This window comes from Schistocerca gregaria, chromosome 1 (genome assembly GCF_023897955.1).
Source record: "Schistocerca gregaria isolate iqSchGreg1 chromosome 1, iqSchGreg1.2, whole genome shotgun sequence".
NCBI classification, from domain to species: Eukaryota; Metazoa; Arthropoda; class Insecta; order Orthoptera; family Acrididae; genus Schistocerca; species Schistocerca gregaria.
This window is the reverse complement of record NC_064920.1, coordinates 305607219-305628254: the sequence shown is the minus strand read 5'-3', so window position 1 is coordinate 305628254 and position 21036 is coordinate 305607219. Positions and strand designations below refer to the sequence as shown.

Here is a 21036-nt window from a genome sequence, read left to right as displayed (position 1 = left end):
TAGCCTACTCCAACACGGAGCCACCACCAGCTTGCACAGTGCTTTGTCGACAACCTGAGTCCATGACTTTATGGGGACTGCAGTACACTCTAACCTCACCATCAGCTCTTGCCAACTGAAATCGAGACTTACCTGATCGTGCCACGAATTTTTCCGGCTTCTAACATCCACCTGAGATGAAACTGGGCCCAGGAGAGGCTCTGCAGGCAATTTCATGCTGTTAACAAAGGCATTCGGGTCGGTCAACTGCTGCCATAGAGCAGTAACGCCATATTTCTCTGCAGTGTCCCAAGGGCTATGTTTGTCGTACGACCCACACTGATTTCTGCCGTTATTTGATACAGTGTCACTTGTGTGTTAGCACTCACAAATCTACGCAAACGCCACTGCTCTCTGTCGTTAAGTGAAGGCTATCGGCCAATGTTTCGTCCGTGGTAAAAGGTAATGCCTGAAATTTGGTGTTCTCAGCACATTCTTGACACTTTAAAGCTCAGAATATTGAATTCCCTAACTATTTACGAGAAGGAATGTCCCATGCATCTGGCTCCAACTCTCTTCTAGCGTTCAAAGTCCTTTAATTCTGGCCAAGCGGCCATAATCACTTCGGAAAGCTTTTCACATGAATCACTTGCCAACAAATGGCGGCTTTGCCAATATCGCGTTGCCGAGGACGCCATTTGTACGCAGGTGATTAATGTGAAAAGCCTTCCGACGTGATTATGGCCGCCCGACGAGAATTAATATACCATGTGTATGCGATACTACCGCCATCTATGCAATATGAGCACATTGCTATTCCACGACTTTTGTCACCCACAGTACACCTTACCACGCTTGGTAACAACACCAAACACGAGCAGCCCTAATGCACTTGGTGACATTCGTAGCTGTCATAGAGGATTGCAACTGTAATTATTTACGTACCCGTCCATGATGTGTACGTACACAAAGTTACATTGACATTCGACGATCTGATCACTTCTTTTGTCAGGCAGTGTAGTGCCATCGCAGGGCTCTCTTCTTTGTCAGTAAACATAGAGCGAAAATGTGTTGTAGAAACCTAAGTCTGTTCTCTCAGCTAGGGACGTCAATAGACAGTGTCACAACATAGAGTACGATTTTTGCCAATGGGGCTATAGTTTCAGCCCAACAAGCAGTTTTAATCCTTGAGATTCAATAAAGAAAAAAATGTTTTACAGGTAAGGATGCCTGGCCTCTCCATGTTAGCGAACAGCTCACTGACGTTTACTACACTGATAATATTGTGGGGAAACTGTCGCTAGCGATGATCGGTCATTTGGTGCGCAGGTTCGTGGAGGAGTACGCCTCTGTGGGGCTCCCCATCTGGGTGCTATCGGCGCAGAACGAGCCGACGGACGGCAACTCGGACTTCTGGTTCAACTGCATGGGCTGGTCGGCGACGGAACAGCGAGACTGGGTGGCGCAGCACCTGGGGCCCACGCTGCAGGCCGCCGTCGCGCAGCCGCCGCCCGACGTCCTGGTCATCGACGACCAGCGCTCCATGCTCGACCGCTGGCCGCAGCAGGTCCGTAAGTCTCACCCCTACTCAGAGTACGTTCCTCTGTGAAGCACGCGGCGACTGCGTTTAAGGACATTCTTCAAGCTTCCTGGCATTAAAATACACTACTGGCCATTAAAATTGCTACACCAAGAGGAAATGCATATGATAAACGGGTATTCATTAGACACATATATTATACTAGAACTGACATGTGATTACATTTTCAAGAAATTTGGGTGCATAGGTCCTGAGAAATCAGTACCCAGAACAACCACCTCTGGCCGTAATAACGGCCTTGATACGCCTGGGCATTGAGTCAAACAGAGCTTGGATGGCGTGTACAGGTACAGCTGCACATGCAGCTTCAACACGATACCACAGTTCATCAAGAGTAGTGACTGGCGTATTGTGACGAGCCAGTTGCTCGGCCACCATTGACCAGACGTTTTCAATTGGTGAGAGATCTGGAGAATGTGCTGGCCAGGGAAGCAGACGAACATTTTCTGTATCCAGAAAGGCCCGTACAGGACCTGCAACATGCGGTCGTGCATTATCCAGCAAAAATGTAGGGTTTCACGGGGATCCAATGAAGGGTAGAGCCACGGGTTGTAACACATCTGAAATGTAACGTCCACTGTTCAAAGTGTCGTCAATGCGAACAAGAGGTGACCGAGACGTGTAACCAATGGAATCCCATACCATCACGCCGTGTGATACGCCAGTATGTCGATGACGAATACACGCTTCCAAAGTGCGTTAACCGCGATGTCGCCAAACACGGATGCGACCATCATGATGCTGTAAACGGAACCCGGATTCATCCGAAAAAACAACGTTCTGCCATTCGTGCACCCAGGTTCGTCGTTGAGTACACCATCGCAGGCGCTCCTGTCTGTGATGCAGCGTCAAGGGTAACCGCAGCCATGGGATCCGAGCTGATAGTCCATGCTGCTGCAAACGTCGTCGAACTGCTCGTACAGATGGTTGTTGCCTTTTAAACGTCCCCAGCTGTTGACTCAGGGATAGAAACGTGCCTGCACGATTCGTTACAGCCATGCGGATAATATGCCTGTCATCTCGACTGCCAGTGAAACGAGGCCATTGGGATCCAGCACGACGTTCCGTATTGCCCTCCTGAACCCACCGATTCCCTATTCTGCTAACAGTCAATGGATCTCGACCAACGCGAGGAGCAATGTCGCGATACAATAAACCGCAATCGTGATAGGCTACAATCCGACCTTTATCATAGTCGGAAACGTGATGGTACGCATTTCTCCCCCTTACACGAATCATCACAACAACGTTCCACCAGGCAACGCCGGTCAACTGCTCTTTGTGTATAAGAAATCGGTTGGAAACTTTCCTCAGGTTAGCACGTTGCAGGTGTCGCCACCGACGCGAACCTTGTGTGAATGCTCTGAAAAGCTAATCATTTGCATATCACAGCATCTTCTTCCTGTCCGTTAAATCTCGCGTCTGTAACATGTCATTTTCGTGGTGTAGCAATTTTAATGGCCAGTAGTGTAAATCGCGCTCAGTTCGTTGAGGGTTTGCCCACGCGAAGTAAGATTCCGGTTTCGCGTCTCATTTCGTCTGTACTTTCGATTTTCCTTGAAGTTTTCGAAACTCCTTCAAGTAATCTACAGATATTCCATGAAGTTTCGGGATTGCAGCCGGATCGCTTCAACATCGTACTACGATATTTCGGCTGACAGGCATTCAGCCATCTTCAAATAAGTGTTTTGCACTGTAAAACGCTCAGTTGAAGATGATTGATCGATTGTCCGCCGAAATATCGTGGCAAGATGTCGACATCATCCGGGCGCAATCACGAAACGTCATGGAATACTCATTACGCCAAAAAATCGTCAAGAACGAAATCTATAGTTAATAGTTTTAACATTAGTCATAATTGGTTGTTAGAATATTTGGCAGTGAGAAGGAGCTGGTGTTTCCACCCCGCTACTTTATACCCAAGTACCCAGTGTTCCTTATTAATTACGATAAATTGGTCATATTCATATTTTGTTGTGATACCGAGAGCCTCTTGCCAACGGACGTCCACCACTGTCTTTATTTATTTACCTTATTGTGCACATCCTTTCGTCGTTTGCATTATATTCCTATCAGTTATGGAGTGAATGAATGTTTTGATTGTGATTTCGTGAATATATCAACTGTACTTCAGGGATACGTGTTTCACATACACGGATCAGCCGGAACGTTATGACCACTGACCTACTATCGATATAACTCGTCCAGGACATAGCAGCGTCACCTGTCAAGCAACGACTGTTAGTCAGGCACACGAACGGACCATGAAGTATCAGCGAGTGTGCAATCCGTGTGTAGCCGGCCGGAGTGGCCGTGATGTTCTAGGCGCTACAGTCTGGAGCCGAACGACCGCTGCGGTCGGGCATGGATGTGTGTGATGTCCTTAGGTTAGTTAGGTTTAATTAGTTCTAAGTTCTAGGCGATTGATGACCTCAGAAGTTAAGTCACATAGTGCCATTTGAACCATATCCGTGTGTAGAATGGGGAAGGCGGGCGATCTACCTTATATTGACAGAAGATGGATTGTAAAGGCCAAGAGGCTCAGCACCAGCATTTCGGAAACTGAACGATTTCTCGGGTGTTAGAGGAGTGCTGTGGTGAGGATCTTCAACACGTGGCGAAACCAAGGTGAAATCACACCCAGACGTCGTGATATTGGGCGGACACCCCTCATTACAGATGTAGAACGTGGTAGGCTGGCCAGACTGGGAAAGCAGGACAAGCGTCGAGCTGTGGCGGAAGTAACATCAGACCTTAATGCTGGGCAGACAAGTGTTTCTGAACAAACAGTGCACCGCACACTCCGAAGGGCCATGCATCTCACAATGTTAACATCACGACATCGACAACTATGACTGAAATGGGTACGTGACCATTGGCACTGGACGTTGGCGCAGTGGCAGAGCGCTACAAGGTCTGATGACTAGCGATACCTTCTTCTTGATGCCAATGAGAGGACGCGAATCTGTCGTCTTCCAAAGGAATAGCTCCTTGACACCTGTATGGCGGGACGGAGACAAGCTGGCAGCGAGTCCATTATACTCTGGCGAACATTCACGTGGGTTTCTGGTTTCCTTGGGTTCAGTGGAGCTCGTGCAAGAGAGTGCTAGTGCGGTGATTCCTGGAGTTGGATAGGCGCACTGGTCCCAGATCGAATCCACCCGGCGGATTAACGACGAGGGCCGGTCTGCCGACCAGCCGGGATGTGGTTTTTAGGCGGTTTTCCACATCCCGCAAGGTGAATACTGGGCTGGTCCCCAAGTTCCGCCTCAGTTACACGAATCACAGACATTTGAAAACGTTCGCACTACTTCATGACTTACACTAGACGCAGACAGCTGGGGTACACAACTTCCGTCCCGGGGGGTTCGGGGTGGCGGCAGGAAGGACACCCGGCCACCCTCTGTAGTTAACACTGCCAAATCCGTAATAACAAAGCCGACCCGCGTTGGAGCGGGACAAAGACCCGAGAAAGAAAGAAAGAAAGATCGTGCAAGGATCCATGATGGCAAAGGAGTATTGTACACTGGTTGCAGACCACGTACACCCCTTAATAACGATCATGTTTCCCGACGGTAGTGGCATTTATCAACAGGATAATGCGCCAAGTCACAAGGCCAGGAGTGTGATGGAATGGGTTCGAGGAACACAGTGGTGAGTTCCAATTAATGTGCTGACCCCCAACACGCCAGATCTGAACCCGATCAAACATATCAAGAATGTGATTGAACGGGGTGTCAGAGTTCATCTCGGCCCCCCACCCACTCCGAAATTTACGGGAATATTGTAATTTGTGTGTGCAGACGTATTGCGAGCTTTCTCCAGCAGCCGATCAAGGCCTCATTGCTTCCGTGCCACGACGTGTCACAGCTGTTACCTGCGCCAGAATTGGACATACGTGCTGTTGAGTCAAAGACGCATCTCTAATGGCAGAAGCTTTTGGTTCTGGTAGGAAGTCCTCCCCTCCCCTTCAGGGATGAGTCGAGTGAGCATTAGCGGAACCCCACCATTTTACGTCACCCGTCTTCCGTATGTCTGAGAAGGTGGTTGCACGCTGTAGATATCTCCGTCAAGCAGTCCGATAAATTTCAAAAGTATGAGGTACATTATAGCTATAATTACTAATCCGTTGTTTGTCAGCACCGTAGTCAGGGTTATGTTGTCATCACGATTTTTAATCATTTTGCAAGTAAAATCACTTGTTTTTGTAATGAGAGCATAATGTTCATTTTCAGTCTAGTCACACGAAGTTAATCTTGCACAGCTTTTAGCACATTCGATGTTTATCGAGTTCTTTTTTCCGTTCTCTTGCGTTTATTAGTTTTAGTTAATTTGTTTGCTGAGTATTTGATGGCTTTTCTTTGTAGAATGGACCCCACCCTTTTGCTTCAGTCAACCATGTCGTCGCGACGAATAATAGGGCATCTTAGGGAATCTCTTACAGTGTTTTCAATCTAGACTTTCTCGAGTGAAGTGTGAAATGTTTAAGTAATCTTGTGCGTGAAATTATTAGATTTTATTTCATTTTCCGTCCGATGGTCAATGTAATTCTGCATGGAGAAGGGACCATCTCCATCCTTCGTTAGTTAGAAATACGACTTGGGTGTGTAGCGCGTGAAATTTTGCTATTAATACAAAAACGATCCATTGGTAAGCACACTTTCCACGTGGACGTTCTGGTAGAAATTCAAAACAGGTCGTGTGTGTCAAGCTTTGTTATCAGTCCGAGAACGATCGAATATTGTGAGCAAATATTTATGGCATTGATCTCCATTATCCCGAATGGTGTTGGGTGGACGGTCTTTGCACAGTTATCATTCTTGTGGAATTTCATAATAGGAAAAGCTTGTGAATTATTTGTTGGGACATATTAATGATTTGCATGTATTTTATCATATGTACTTTTGTCTGCTTGAACCTTTTTGCCCCAATTTGCGTTATCCTATGCACACCACGTACGGTTGGTTTCTTCCCTCCAAAACCATGAAGACCCCTGTTTGTTTAGTTTATCTTTCGAATTTGGAGCCACCTATCCCATGTATGAGCGGCATGAAACTGAAAGTTATGCGTGAATCAGGATTTCATTCCTCCCTCTCCCATGCATGATTTACGAGACAGATTAGGTTAAGCTGAGGGCCTCCAGCGCATGTAATATGTTTATTGTTGTTTGTTACTCACTGAGATATAACAGAAATGTTGGAATACATCATATATCTAAATGAGAATCCACAATTGTTTCGACTGATGATTTGAACCACCTGATCTCACCTGTTAATAGACTACTGGATTGAAATATCTCAGTTACGATTCTAATGCAGTCAGTAAATAAAACTACGACCCCTGTAGTGAGGGATCGTGTCTGACTGTGGCGCTAATATTTTCAACGAGCTAGCTTCTTTGGTTGCTTGTGTTTTCCCGTCGCGTTATCCGTTGGCAAAATTGTTCCTTTAATATGTGAATCATTATTTGCTCAATTAGATGCACCTAGCCCACCTCCTTTTATAAATGACAAAGAAGCACTGAACTAGAGAAGATAGTGAAAGTGTTAGTTTATCCGGCACATTAACGTCCATGGTCAGGCAACGAGATAGCAGTGGCCTCTGCTGTTTGTTAATGTAGAATGGAAACTCCAATACGATATGAATCAAACTTTATCACATACGATAAGATAAAGCTCTACTACTCATTGCGCTGTTGGTATAGGTACGCTGTTGCCTCTCTCGGACATTTGAACTAACGTACCAAGACACTTATAAGACGACTCCAAACCACGTGGAGCTCGAAATTCTTTTAACATTAAAAATAGTAAGTAGTAAATGATTATACTTTCATTCCATTCGTAACCGATGTCTATCGTCAATATCAGTAAGAGATGTGAACCCCTCACCCCCTGGGCCAAAAAAGCACTATAGGGTTCGTTGTGGCCTGAAAGCAAACAGCCTCGAATGTCATCATGAGGAATTTGTTGCCATGCCCGAAATACATGCTGTGTCAGTTTGTGAACGTTGCTGACTGAAGGGTGGTATGAATGTATACGTCTTACTATCGCATCAAAGACGTTTTCTACGGCTGACGTATCTCGGGACTTGGCAAGCCACTCAGTTATCAGTGCATTCCTCAAGACGTTAGTGGTGTAAATTGCACTATGAAGCCTTGTTTTATCCCATGCGGTACCCTGGTCATTAAGAATATGACAGCAGCATATATAATCTGGCCACATAGTTGCGAGCATTCAGCAGTCCTTCAACAATTATCAAGTCAGTCCTGTCGTCATCGTTGTACAATGATTCCATAAGTGGATGTGCTACACATGTCAAGAATTACTGCTTCCTGTGACTTATCACCAGATCTTCTACGGACCCGTTGGAGCCGATTTGACCGCCGCAAACAGAAGCGCGGTTCATCAATGAACACTACACTTCAATGTCGCATTTGATTTTGGCTCTACACAATGCAAGTGTGTGTTGTCTGTGGTATAGTATCAGTGGTAAACAACGTACGGCAACTCGAGATCTCAATTCATCTCCCAGTAACCTATTCCGAGGGTTCATGGTGCGCTGTGCACCCTCTGTCCGGATTTCAGTTATTGACATCCATTCAATCGCCAGATACTGTCGACACTGTAAGGATATTCTGTTGCCGCGCGGGATTAGCCGAGCGATCAAGGGCGCTTCAGTCATGGACTGTGCGGATGGTCCCGGCGGAGGTTCAAGTCCTCTCTCGAGCATGGGTGTGTGTGTCCGTCCTTAGGACAATTTAGGTTAAGTAGGGTGTAAGCTTAGGGACTGATGACCTTAGCAGTTAAGTCCCATAAGATTTCACACACATTTGAACATTTGATATGTTGGTGCATTATCTCTGGAACGACCCGTGCCTAGATCTGCTGCAATCCTTTTGTCTTACGTCCATCTCAACTCCACTGTTTCCGCAATCATCATATTGTAGCCAACTATGTGTGCAATCGCTCAGTATGATGCTCTCATGCGAATGACTCGACCTTTCTGACCTTTCTCAGAGTCCATAAGTTGGTGATAAGCACGCCCCGTGAACATGCTGCGTTTCGATGTCCAATAACTGTGCTGAGAATACTGGAAATAAGCTGGCATAAGGATAAAACATCCATCAACATATTCCACCATCATGGATATACTACGATGTAATAAGTTTGCTAGCGCTCGATGAAGGCGTTAATGATATAACACTTTCAGTTTCCATCAGTGTTTAGCTTGAATCATTCTCTGTCCATGACTACGCTTCTTCGTGATAGGACTTATAGAACACGATATGTGAATGAATGAAAGTCATTTGCTGTAGTCATCTCAACAATAGTTAATAAATTATCTTTTTTCATTAAATTCGAGGTGCTCATATTATTGGACATGGAAAAACTCAATACAATGTGACACAGATAAAAGTGAAACAATTTGTGAGACATTAAACTTAGAAAATAAACCTAGACTTCCTTGACGATTAGGTGTCTATTGCACCGTTATTTGGGAATTAAATATATCTGTCAACTGAAGCTCCAAAGAAACCGGTATAGACACGCGTACGCAAAACAGGCAAAATACGGCAACTCCTGTACAATACCTAAATAATACAAGTGTGTGGCGCATTTGTTAGATCGGCTACCGCTGCTACAATGGCAGGTTATCAAGATTTAACTGAGTTTGAAAGTGGTGTTATAGTCGGCGCACGAGCAATGGCACACAGCATCTCAGTAGCGATGTAGTGGGGATTTTCCCGTACGACCATTTCGCGAGTGTACCGTGAACGCCAGGAATCCGTAAAACATCAAATATCCGACATCGCTGCGGCCGGAAAAAGATCCTGCAAGAACGGGGCCAACGTTGACTGAAGAGAATCGTTCAACGTGACCCTTGATGACTGCACAACACAAATATGTTGCCTGGTCGGATGAGTCTCGTTCCAAATTGTATCGAGTAGATGGACGTGTACGGGTGTGGAGACAGCCTCATGAATCCATGGATCCTGCGTGTCAGCAAAGGACTGTTAAAGCTGGTGGACCCTCTGTAATGATGTGAGGCATGTGCAGTTGGAGTAATATGGGACACGTGATACATCTAGATACGACTCTGGCAGGTGACACGTAAGCATCCTCTCTGATCACCTTCATCATTGTGCATTCCGACGTACTTGGGTAATTCCAGCAAGACAATGAGACACCCGATGTGTGCAGAATTGCTGCAGAGTGGCCCCAGGAACACTCTTCTGAGCTTGAACACTACCGGTGGCCACCAGACTCCCCAGACATGAACATTATTGAGCGCTGCAGTCGGCAACTCCTACATAGACAACAAGTTTCTGGCGCAGTTGTTAGATCGGTTACTGCTGCTTCAATGCAGGTTATCAAGATTTAACGTGGTGTTTTAGTCGGCGCCCTAGAAAGGAGACACAGTATCTCCGAGATAGCGATGAAGTGGGCGTTTTCCCTTACGACCCACTTGTGTATCCTTCGTGACTGCACTACACAAAGCTTAATGCCTCGCCTGGACCCGTCAACACCAACATTGGACTACTGTTAACTGGAAACATGTTGCCTGGTCGGACGAGTCTCGTTTCGAATCGTATCGTGCCTATGGACGCGTACGGGCAAGGAAACAACCTCATGACTCCATGGACCCTGCATGTCAGCAGGGAACTGTTCAAACTGGTGAGGCTCTGTAATGGCTTGGGGCATGTGAAGTTGTATTATATGGACCCTTGATACGTCTAGATACGACTCTGACAGGTGACACGTACACAAGCAACCTGCCTAATCCTCTGCAGCCATTCATGTCCATTGTGCATTCCGACGGACTTGGGCAATTCCAGCAGGACAATGCTACACCCTACACTTTAGAATTGCTACACAGTGGCCCCAGGAACACTCTTCTGTGAGTAAACTCTTCCGCTGCCCACCAAACTCCCCAGACATGAACATTATTGAGCAAATCTGGGGTGCATTGCAAAGTGCTGTTCAGAAGAGACCTCCACCCCATTGTACTCTTACGGATTTATGGACTGCGCTGTAGGATTCATGATGTCAGTTCCCTTCAGCAGTACTTCAGACATTAGTCGAGTCCATGGCACGTCGTGTTGCGGCACTTCTGCGTGCTCGCGGGGGCCTACACGATATTAGGCAGGCGCTTCAGTGTATATAAACTGAAATATGCAGCTACAGTAGAATCAAACTAATTATCAAAAGTTTCAGGATATTAGAGCGAGGTACAACATCACAAGTGTATATCTACGACAATCTATGCCTGGTGGTCTATTACATGACTGTATCCGGAGATAAATGTAAGTGGAGGAACGGCTTACCCCCTCGCTTCTTAAGACAGTATGATTGCGAAATGGTATGCAGGCATCTTGGATAACTACTCGAAGTTTTCACGCTTTGTAATTATTCTAGATATCTTGAATACACATTGGTAATGGTTTCTAAAGGGAAAATGTGTACGTGACAATGCTGATTTTTAGTACACCAGGCAGAAAAAGCTCGTACCGTATTATAAAACTTTGAATCTTAAGTTTAATAAAAAAGTATCAATTAAGCTGTTAATGGCCAACAGAGTTCCTTCTTGAAATGACATAAATGCTGAAAGTTTACAGACTTTTGTATTTTTGCTTCAAAAGAAGTTGATGGACAGCAAGTAATAAAGCTGACGCGGAAAATGTTTCCGAAATTTCTTGCTTACGTAAACTAATGAGCAAATACATTAAAAAACTATACGAAACTAGTTCGAATTCAGGAAAATATTGCTTACATGTATGTGCAAAAAGTAAGATAAAACCGCAACCTTGATTAACAATGTAAAAGTGAGGTAACATTTTGTCATATGAAAGCATTATAAAGACGACGGGAAAAGCCTGATCAGATGAGTCCTGATTTCAGTTGGCAAGAGCTGATGGTAGGTTTAGAGTGTACTGTAGACCCCATAAAGCGATGGACTCAAGTTGTCAACAAGGCACTGTGCAAGCTGGTGGTGGCTCCACATGGTGCAGGCTGTGATTACGTGGGATGGACACGCTCGTCGTTATGTTGCGCTACTTGGAGATCTTCTGCAGACATTCGTGGACTTCGTGTTCCCAAAGAGCGGTGGAATTTTTATGCATGACAATGCGCTTGTGTCATTGTGCCACAACTGTTCGCGACTGGTTTGAAGAAAAATCTGGACAATACGAGCGAATGAATTAATGTTTTCATACCAATCAATACGCGTTCACTTCTGCCGGAGGTTTTCAAATGAGATAGCATACCATTTATTGGATCCTTAGACTTTAGTTTTTTCAGATGATTAGCCTGTCCTTAGACACAGGACAAGCACCATTCTGTTTCAGGAAATGTTCTTCAGTAACAGGACCAGCCGTTATATCTTGTTAAGATTTGTGTTTAGTTCGTAGTAATCTGAACTATTTTATTTGGGCCACATACGTCAAGCTGCAATGGATTTCACAGTTAAGTTCCCATGAAAACTACTGCCACTGGAGTCATATTTATAATCATTCGCTGATCAAGCAGGATCATAAGTAGAAGACACCAAGAGGAAGACATAAATATTAAAATCTACTTTTAAGAGAGATTTAAGCAGGACAGTTAGAAGCATTTCATCGTATAACTACTGCACAATCTCTTACATGGATGATATTAAAATCAGAACTACTGGTTTTCTAAGAAAGTGGACTATACGAACAAATTATGGCGTTAGATTTGAAAAGAATTATTGCAGGGTGTTCTTCGCAGCATTCCATGAAATTACTCCTTTATTAATCCATATTCAACAGCAATTTATTGCGTTTTGTACCCAAATAATTTTAAAAACGAACTGATGATAAGTCAGTATATAAATTATGTACAAGTAACGAATATCACAGCTATAGTGGAGCAGTTGATGTCCAACTTTGGCTTATTTGACACAATAAAGTTTCCAGCGAGTATGACGAGCAGTATCCATTGACACTTGGTTTTTGTGGCTTGGAACCTTTAGTAATTTATATTTAAAATCTCTATTCAGCATTAATAGTTTCTATATCTGCCTGACCATGATGGTCCAATATTAACAATAAAATATGCTGACGAATTAGATTTAGGTTCAAAAATGTGTGTGAAACCTTATGGGACTTAACTGCTAAGGTCATCAGTCCCTAAGATTACACACTACTTAACCTAAATTATCCTAAGGACAAACACACACACACGTGCCCGAGGGAGGACTCGAACCTCCGCCGGAACCAGCCGCACAGTCCATGACTGTAGCGCCTTAGACCACTCGGAGATTTAGGTTCAAATCATAAATAAAGCATTGTATCACAGAATCATAAATAATGTCTCGATCACAGTGGTCACAGAAAAATTAGGGAGAGAACATTTGGAAATTATTTAGGCAATAGACAGAGTAGACTTAAAATTCAACTTTTTATTTATACATTTCGTCTTGTTTTCTTCTAAAACATGAAAGATTAAAGTCAGATAAAAGTAGGGACTAACGATGAATAACTCCTGAGATTAAGATAGTCCTTGCTGTAAAGAGAGAGCACTTCGTAATTCAAAGGACAACCACAAGTATAGATCTGAAATTCCATTACTCCTAACAAAGCTCTTCAGTATTCATTCCTTCCGAAAATTGTCTTCAGGTGCTTCAGACTGCCTTGGTCGCAGATCTATCGCACTCTTTAAACAATTGTGCGCAAAACACCTTCAAAAATGGCTCTGAGCACTATGGGACTTAACATCTATGGTCATCAGTCCCCTAGAACTTAGAACTACTTAAACCTAACTAACCTAAGGACAGCACACAACATCCAGTCATCACGAGGCAGATAAAATCCCTGACCCCGCCGGGAATCGAATCCGGGAACCCGGGCGTGGGAAGCGAGAACGCTACCGCTCGACCACGGGCTGTGGGCGCAAAATACCTTCACGCTGGGAGTGGTCGTGACTACTGGAGGAGCGTTGGTACAGATCGGTGTGTACAGGCTTTCTGTACACACTACTTCCCAGCTTGCCACCTGCTTTCCGTTTCATCCGAGTGTCACGGACCGGACAGAAGCCCTCCTATACCACCTCCGCTGTAAACTGTATCTTGGGATGAAGTGAATTGAGGAGATGGAGAAATTCACCTAAGCTGTCCCGTCCATGTAGGCAATTGAAGAAGTGTCAGCCCCATAACGATAAAAACAGGTTGGTTTTATTTGGAATTGCTCCAAGCCTTTCTCCTCGAAATCTTCCATAAACAAATTCGCCTCATCAGGCGACAGCGGACACTCCATTGCGACGCCGTCCGTATTTTCGCAATAATTTCCGTGGAATTGGAATTTAGCTGAGGTGGACAGATACGCGACGAGTTTACTATTGGTCTCGTATTTCTTGTTTATCTTTGCACGGATACCTTTACGGGTACCCTACTGAAAAGATACATCATGTCAAAAGTCACCAACAGGGTACTATCACTGAGACGAAGATTTTGTAAATGCCATACAAAATGAATGAAAGGAGGTAAGAAGAAAAACCTTCGATACGAAAAATGGCATAAATAAACTTGGATCACGAATTGCTGCTCCGTCAAGACTGAATGGGCTGAAAAAGTGCACAAAGAGAGTGTCCCAATGCGGTCGGTATTCAGCAATATAGGAGCAGCAACACACAGCTTGGCGAAACACTTCACTCCTGAGTCCATGGTGATGGAATTTCAAGCATCACATCCGTAATTCTATTCATTTTGTGCACCTTCTCCTTGTCTAAAGTTCAAACAGAAGTTCCGTACTCTGGTGCTAAGGTTTCAACAAGCATCTACACTACTGGCCATTAAAATTGCTGCACCATGAAGATGATGTGCCACAGACGCGAGATTTGACCTAGAGGAAGAAGTGTCTGTGATATGCAAATGATTAGCTTTTCAGAGCATTCACACAAGCTTGGCGCTGGTGGCGACACCTACAACGTGCTGACATGAGGAAAGTTTCCAAGCGATTTCTCATTCACGAACAGCGTTTGACCGGCGTTGCCTGGTGAAACGTTGTTGTGATGCGTCGTGTAAGGAGGAGAAATGCGTACCATCACGCTTCCGACTTTGATAAAGGTCGGATTGTAGCCTATCGTGATTCCGGTTTATCGTATTGCGACATTGCTGCTCGCGTTGGTCGAGATCCAATGGCTGTTAGTAGAATATGAAATCGGCGAGTTCAGGAGGGTAATACGGAACACCAAGCTGGATCCCAACGGCCTCGTGTCACTAGCAATCGAGATGACAGGCATCTTTTCCACGTGGCTGTAACGGATCGTGCAGCGACGTCTCTATCCCTGAAACAACAGATGGGGACGTTTCCAAGACAATAACCATCTGCACGAACAGTTGGATGACGTTTGCAGCAGCATGGGCTCTCATCTCAGAGACCATTGATGCGGTTACCCTTGACACTGCATCACAGTCGGGAGCGCCTGCGATGGTGTACTCAACGACGAACCTGGGTACCCGAATGGCAGAACATCATTTTTTCAGATCAATCCAGGTTCTGTTTATAGCATCATGATGGCGTATCACCTGGCGTGATGGTATGCGGTGCCATTGGTTACACATCTCGGTCATCTCTTGTTCGCATTGACGGCACTTTGAATGGTGGACATTACATTTCAGATGTGTTGCGACCCGTGACTCTACCCTTCATTCGATCCCTGCGAGACCCTACATTTCAGCAGGATGATGCACGACCGCATGTTGCAGGTCCTGTACGGGCCTTTCTGGATACAGAGAATGTTCGACTGCTGCCCTGGCCAGCACATTCTCCAGATCTCTCACCAATTGAAAAATGTCTAGTCAATGGTGGCCGAGCAACTGGCTCGTCACAATACGCCAGTCACTACTCTTGATGGACTGTGGTATCGTGTTGAAGCTGCATGGGCAGCTGTACCTGTACGTGCCATCCAAGCTCTGCTTGACTCAATGCCCACGTGTTTCACGGCCGTTATTACGGCGAGAGGTGGTTGTTCTGGGTACTGATTTCTCAGCATCTATGCACCCAAATTGCGTGAAAATGTAATCTCATGTCAGTTGTAGTATAATATATTTGTCCAATGAATACCCGTTTATCATCTGCATTTCTTCTTGGTGTAGCAGGTTTAATGGTCAGTAGCGTAGATAACATAAAGCAGAAAAACTGGGATTTTACATCATTTAAAATAAAAGTTTAGAAGCTAATCATTCACTTCGTCTATAGGTTATGTGATTATTTAAAATCAAAGGATGGAACTACATGGCAAGGGTTGCGACCACGTGCTCGTAGATCTGTGTGACTGGTAGCGGTGTATTGCAAACAGGCCTCTGTTACTTTCGTTAAAAAGTTCCATTTTAGTCAATTAAATCTTATGATATCAATAGAAGAAAAACAGCAGCTGTTTAACGCAATAGAGGAACTAGCCCCTTTCACCGAGGTAGCGGCTTTGCTTCTAATTCATTAGACTGCGTTTAGCTGGCACAGGCACAAATACTACATAGTACAGTGAGAGTTCATTCTTAATGAAACGTAAAGATTCAGTTTCCACGTTTTCCACCTTCCTGAAGGTTCTTTTTCTTCATGGGATCTTTTAGGAGTAATGCTCATGTGTCAAAGAAAAAGTGTCATCCATGTAAAAGTCTTCAAAGATATATGACAGACTGTTCGCATGAACAGCAGCCGCTCTCTGCAGAACGGTATCTGACTATTCGTTCGAGGAGCTGAACATGGATCCCCTTTTTATCATTTTATGAAGGGCATTCTAATTGTGCCACACTATTAACCGATAACGCAGAACGATCACACAAATTATCTTATCAGGTACATGATGAGTTCGAAGAATTGCTGACAGATATAACACTTTACGCAATCCCGAACGGCGAATGTTTATCAGATACGTTCACCCTGTAACACGGCTTCTGTATACAGTTAACTCTTCGGCTGCATCAGTCCCGCTACGCGTATTCGCAATACAAGTGAGCAGAGTGATTTGCTAAGAGGTGAAACTTGTGTTCCACGGTAGCCACAAACAATGATAAATTTACGATTACAGACTGCGGAGCACAGAAACAAGAGTGTTCTATACTGTGTGTCAACATTGCTTCAGAAACGTATACTACTGGGGAAAGGACCAGTCACCAAAAGTTCACTTTAGGCTAAATAATGCTTTCAGTAAGGTGGAGAACGTCGACAGCAACTACTGAAATACTTAGAATGTGCTGTCATACACACTTAGATGTACCTATGTTGACATCGCAACAGGACGGTCACAATATCGCTAGCAGAATGTGCATTTGGTCTGATGATAACCGCTGTCTTGTCTAATCCCTTTACACATTGACAAATGCTTTCGTGATTGTATCGTAAGCAAATAAAAGAATAATAAGTAATTACGTCACTCCCTATGATATTTTCTCGTAGTTGGTATCCCACAGTTCTAAGGCAAAAACGTTACCTACTAGTCCCACATAACACAAATTACGAACTGTAAATATCAATGCGCCGTGACGTCAACAGGGAGTGCTGCAGTATCTGTATGAATGGTCTTCCAGATATTTAATTGCTGAACAGGTGTAAAATAAAGAGCAGTTGCAGTACAAACGTTGTGGAGAAGAGTGCTTACATATAATGGAGCTCATAAAGTTTGCTTGTCATAGCTGTAGTCAGTACACAATGCCAAAGCGTCTGAGATGAACAGCACAGATACCATGACATGAATTTTCAAGTCTACAGGGAACTTCCACCAAACAAAAGAAGCGCTCTCAAGCTATTTCTTTATGCTCCTATTTCCCTAAGAGAAAAAAAATGGCTCTGAGCACTACGGGACTTAACATCTAATGTCATCAGTCCCCTACAGCTTAGAACTACTTAAACCTAACTAACCTAAGGACATCACACACATCCATGCCCGAGGCAGGATTCGAACCTGCGACCGTAGCGGTAGCGTGGTTCCAGACTGAAGCGCCTAGAACCACTAGGCCACACCGGCCGACCCCTACCAGAAGACCAATTAGAAAACAATGTGCGCTTTCAAGTGTCCGTGATGATATCATCTAGCCTATCAACGAACCCTCCAAATATAAGTTACACTTCAACATTGTGAAAAGGCGAAAAACAAGAAAGAATAAAATTACACATTGCTCCCACACACCATTGGAACCGAACGGATTCAGGATTCATGTGTACGAGTTTCTTGGTGTAGTCAGGCCCACATCCCGATGCCCGTAATACAACCACTACAGCGCCGTTAGTCAACAGCCGCCAAAGAAACAATAACTTCCTTGGACTGAGGGCTAAAAGTGGCGTGGCAATGCTCATCGTGGACGAACATAACTCGACATCTCTCATTCATATCAACATAAGGGAATATAACTGTACATATGACGTATCGGGTGCTCTATATATCTCCCCTTCCCGTCTTCCCGCCCTCTTTCCTTCCCCCCTCCCCCTCTACCGTTCTTCCCACGAATAAAGTTACCACAATGAAGCATGCAACAAACTCATTTCATAAAACATTGCTCAAGTTTTCTGTAAGGGACATTAATGCAAGGAATTTGTGATGTGGTTCTATTACCACCTGTCAGCTACCTCCAAGATAGAGCAATTGAGAGCCTGTTACAGGTTTTTGAACATAGAGCAAAGCATGCATTTCAGCGATGTTGTCCACCATTGATCTCTCGATGCGCTCTTTACTGTCGTCGTGAATGGCACATTGTCCACGATAGTTATGCTAATGCAGTGCTACTTAGCCGCGCATTATTTCTCTGGTTTCTGCTTTCTCTTTAATCCTACCACGGCTGAATTAAAAAATAATAGGGTAGGGTTTAATCTCTGGAAAGTTCGAAGTCATTAAACAAGGTTAAACTGTTTTGTGTTCTTAAAAGGGAACCGCGCCTATTCGTCATTGCCGATTTCGTTCAGAGCTTTTTCGGAAGTGAAAGCGGCAGAAGCGGAAGCTCCAGACGGCCAAGACCTTAGAGAAAATAACATTTCTGGTGCAGGTCGCGTGACTCATCAACCATTTATGTAAGCGTTGTTTTCACGCAGCGGTTGGCGCAGGGGGAGAGGGCAGAATGGTAATCCGAGGTTGATGGAATCGACGCTTATGCCGAAAGTCTTTTTTTTCAGTTTTTACGTTTCTTATGCTGCAAACAAACCGAAATAATATCCAATGTATTCAATTTATTAATATTTTCATAAAAGGCATGAAAATGGGCAAAGGAGAATTTTGTATTGTAAATAAATTTCCAGGAAGGAATTATAAGGTGTACACGAGAACTTGGAATATAAAGTTAGATACTTTTGCTATTTTACAGTTGATGATTTAGACGTGATGGGATGAATTCCTCACGAAAACAGGGGATGGTGTAAATTTCGCATATCTTGTACACATCAAAAACGTCACATTTTTACAATAAAATAGTTATCTTAAAGTTGATACAGAAGTACAGACTTGGTTTCCATTCACAAAAGGCTCGTTCTCATCGCACAGTTTTGCAGGAAACCACGCATAATGCAACATTTAGGAAAATATTGGCGAGGATAGCTCACTTGTAAAAAGGAATGTATTTTGATGCAGTAGTCTCAGAATGTGTATTTTTTTCTCTCTCGATAAGATAAGGGTAGTTTTAAAGCTTTTTGATCAAATTCTTGACCTGATGATAAAAACAGACATCGCAGTCTTGCTACAGCGGAGTGCATTTGGGGGCCATCACTAGCACTGCCCGATGGCAATCCTACCTCGTCTTGAAAAATATCGTCGTATTAGTGTGGATTTGTTTGTCTTCCAGCCGAGTAAATTGACAGAATTAATCTGTTCTTCTGCACTTAGAGAATCATCATATCAGTCAAAAAACTGCTTGTGTAAGGCTGTTGCAAGTTTCTCAGAGTTAGAAGAAGTAATGACCACATTCCTATGTTTTTCCGCGCACTCATTCCCAACTTTTAGAATCTTCAATCCAAAAGAGCCAGTAGTCTCTTGTAGCATAGGTAGACCATTGGAAATAATTTTGTAGAAATGGTTGTAGAGTACTGTGCTGAATATGAATGGGTTACTTTGTTCATATTTCGATTTATTTGCAGTATCAATGGCATAATAATTGAATAGAAAGAAAGATAACACAGTCTCTATATCTGGACTCCAACCCAAGACCTTCTGATTAGAGTTCTGTACTCTTGCCTCTGCCGCGTGGAAGCTACGCTAGTATAAATGGCTCATGCCTCGCCAGGTCCGCGCCAAAAAGGCTGTTTTCTCTAAACACTTGCCTGCCTGGAGCTATCACATCTGTCACTTCCATTTTTGGCCAAGACCTGCATATACCTTAAATTACGACGAAATTAGTGGTGACGAGTAGGCGCAGTTCCCTTGTTTGTGGGAAAGAGTCAGTAATGTTCTAAACTGACATGGATACCATACTTAACGGACTTTAAAACAGATTACGATGTGGCACTTACTTTTATCAACGCCATGGGCCTGCTACAGTTCTACAAGGATTTGGCGCAATCTCATTTGAATCATGTGGGCGGGGTGTACATTTTGAAAGGCCCAAGTATATGACGATTGTTGTAGATAAAGTAGCTACAGTACCAGAACTATACGAAGCCTCTGATGCTGCCATTGCTCACCCGTGATAACTCCTCGTGGTGTTCACGACCGATCCACAGTTACCATTTTCCACCTGCTTGAGTCTCCATCCAAGCAAATGACATCCGAGAATTGCTCACAGTGAGAAGTCCTTTCGGGTCCTTGCGAATGCCGACGTATTGACACTTGGCATGATCACATTCCAGATCTTGTGCTTGTATGGAATCTATTGTCACTCTGGTGTTTCAAAAGTCCAGAATTAATTTAGAGTTTATTCAGTACCACAAGATGGAGACTGTACCAGATTTGATTTAATAAGTTATTTCTTGAGACCTTTTGCTAGAACCGCTATTCTTTGGCAATGTACGCTTATGTTTCTAACTTAAGAGCCAACCGTAGCTGTTCTGTGGTTGCCTAGGATATGGCATCAAAATCTGTATACCAAATGAAGTTGAGGGGACTGGAACAGAAGAGATCTATTCGATCTGTGACTTTTTGAAAGCATAACATGGCATCCAGTGTCTATATCCAGCAGGCCTTCCTCCGACACTTAACAGCGTCTAAGGAGGGAAACTGTATTCTGCTGGATACGAGCCCATGATAATAATGTGTCACGTGCAACAACCGAAACAGGTGATGAATAGAGTGTTGAGATACAGACTATCCATTATTGGAATGGGGCGACATGCTGCAGTGAGTGAAACCAACTATCTCGTTGAGTAGTTTGTTCAAGACACAGAAGAAAAACGAACTCCCGCTGACTTGAGGGGATAATCGCAAGGTTGTTAATAATCACATCGGCAAACTAAAAGTACGTAATTAATTTCTTACTTATTTGCAAGCAGTCGTGGGGTTCATTGAAATACCTACCATACTGTCG

At 44.1% G+C, this 21036-nt stretch overlaps 1 protein-coding gene across 1 annotated transcript in view; it reads left to right on the top strand.

The window, feature by feature from the left end:
- The window catches only part of LOC126342759 (lysosomal acid glucosylceramidase-like), a 170938-nt gene that overhangs the window by 88211 nt on the left and 61691 nt on the right, over positions 1-21036 (top strand). Inside the window, exon 6 of the mRNA XM_050001882.1 lies at positions 1309-1546. Within this exon, the coding sequence (XP_049857839.1) occupies positions 1309-1546 (238 nt within the window). The remainder of the gene's footprint in view (positions 1-1308; positions 1547-21036) is intronic.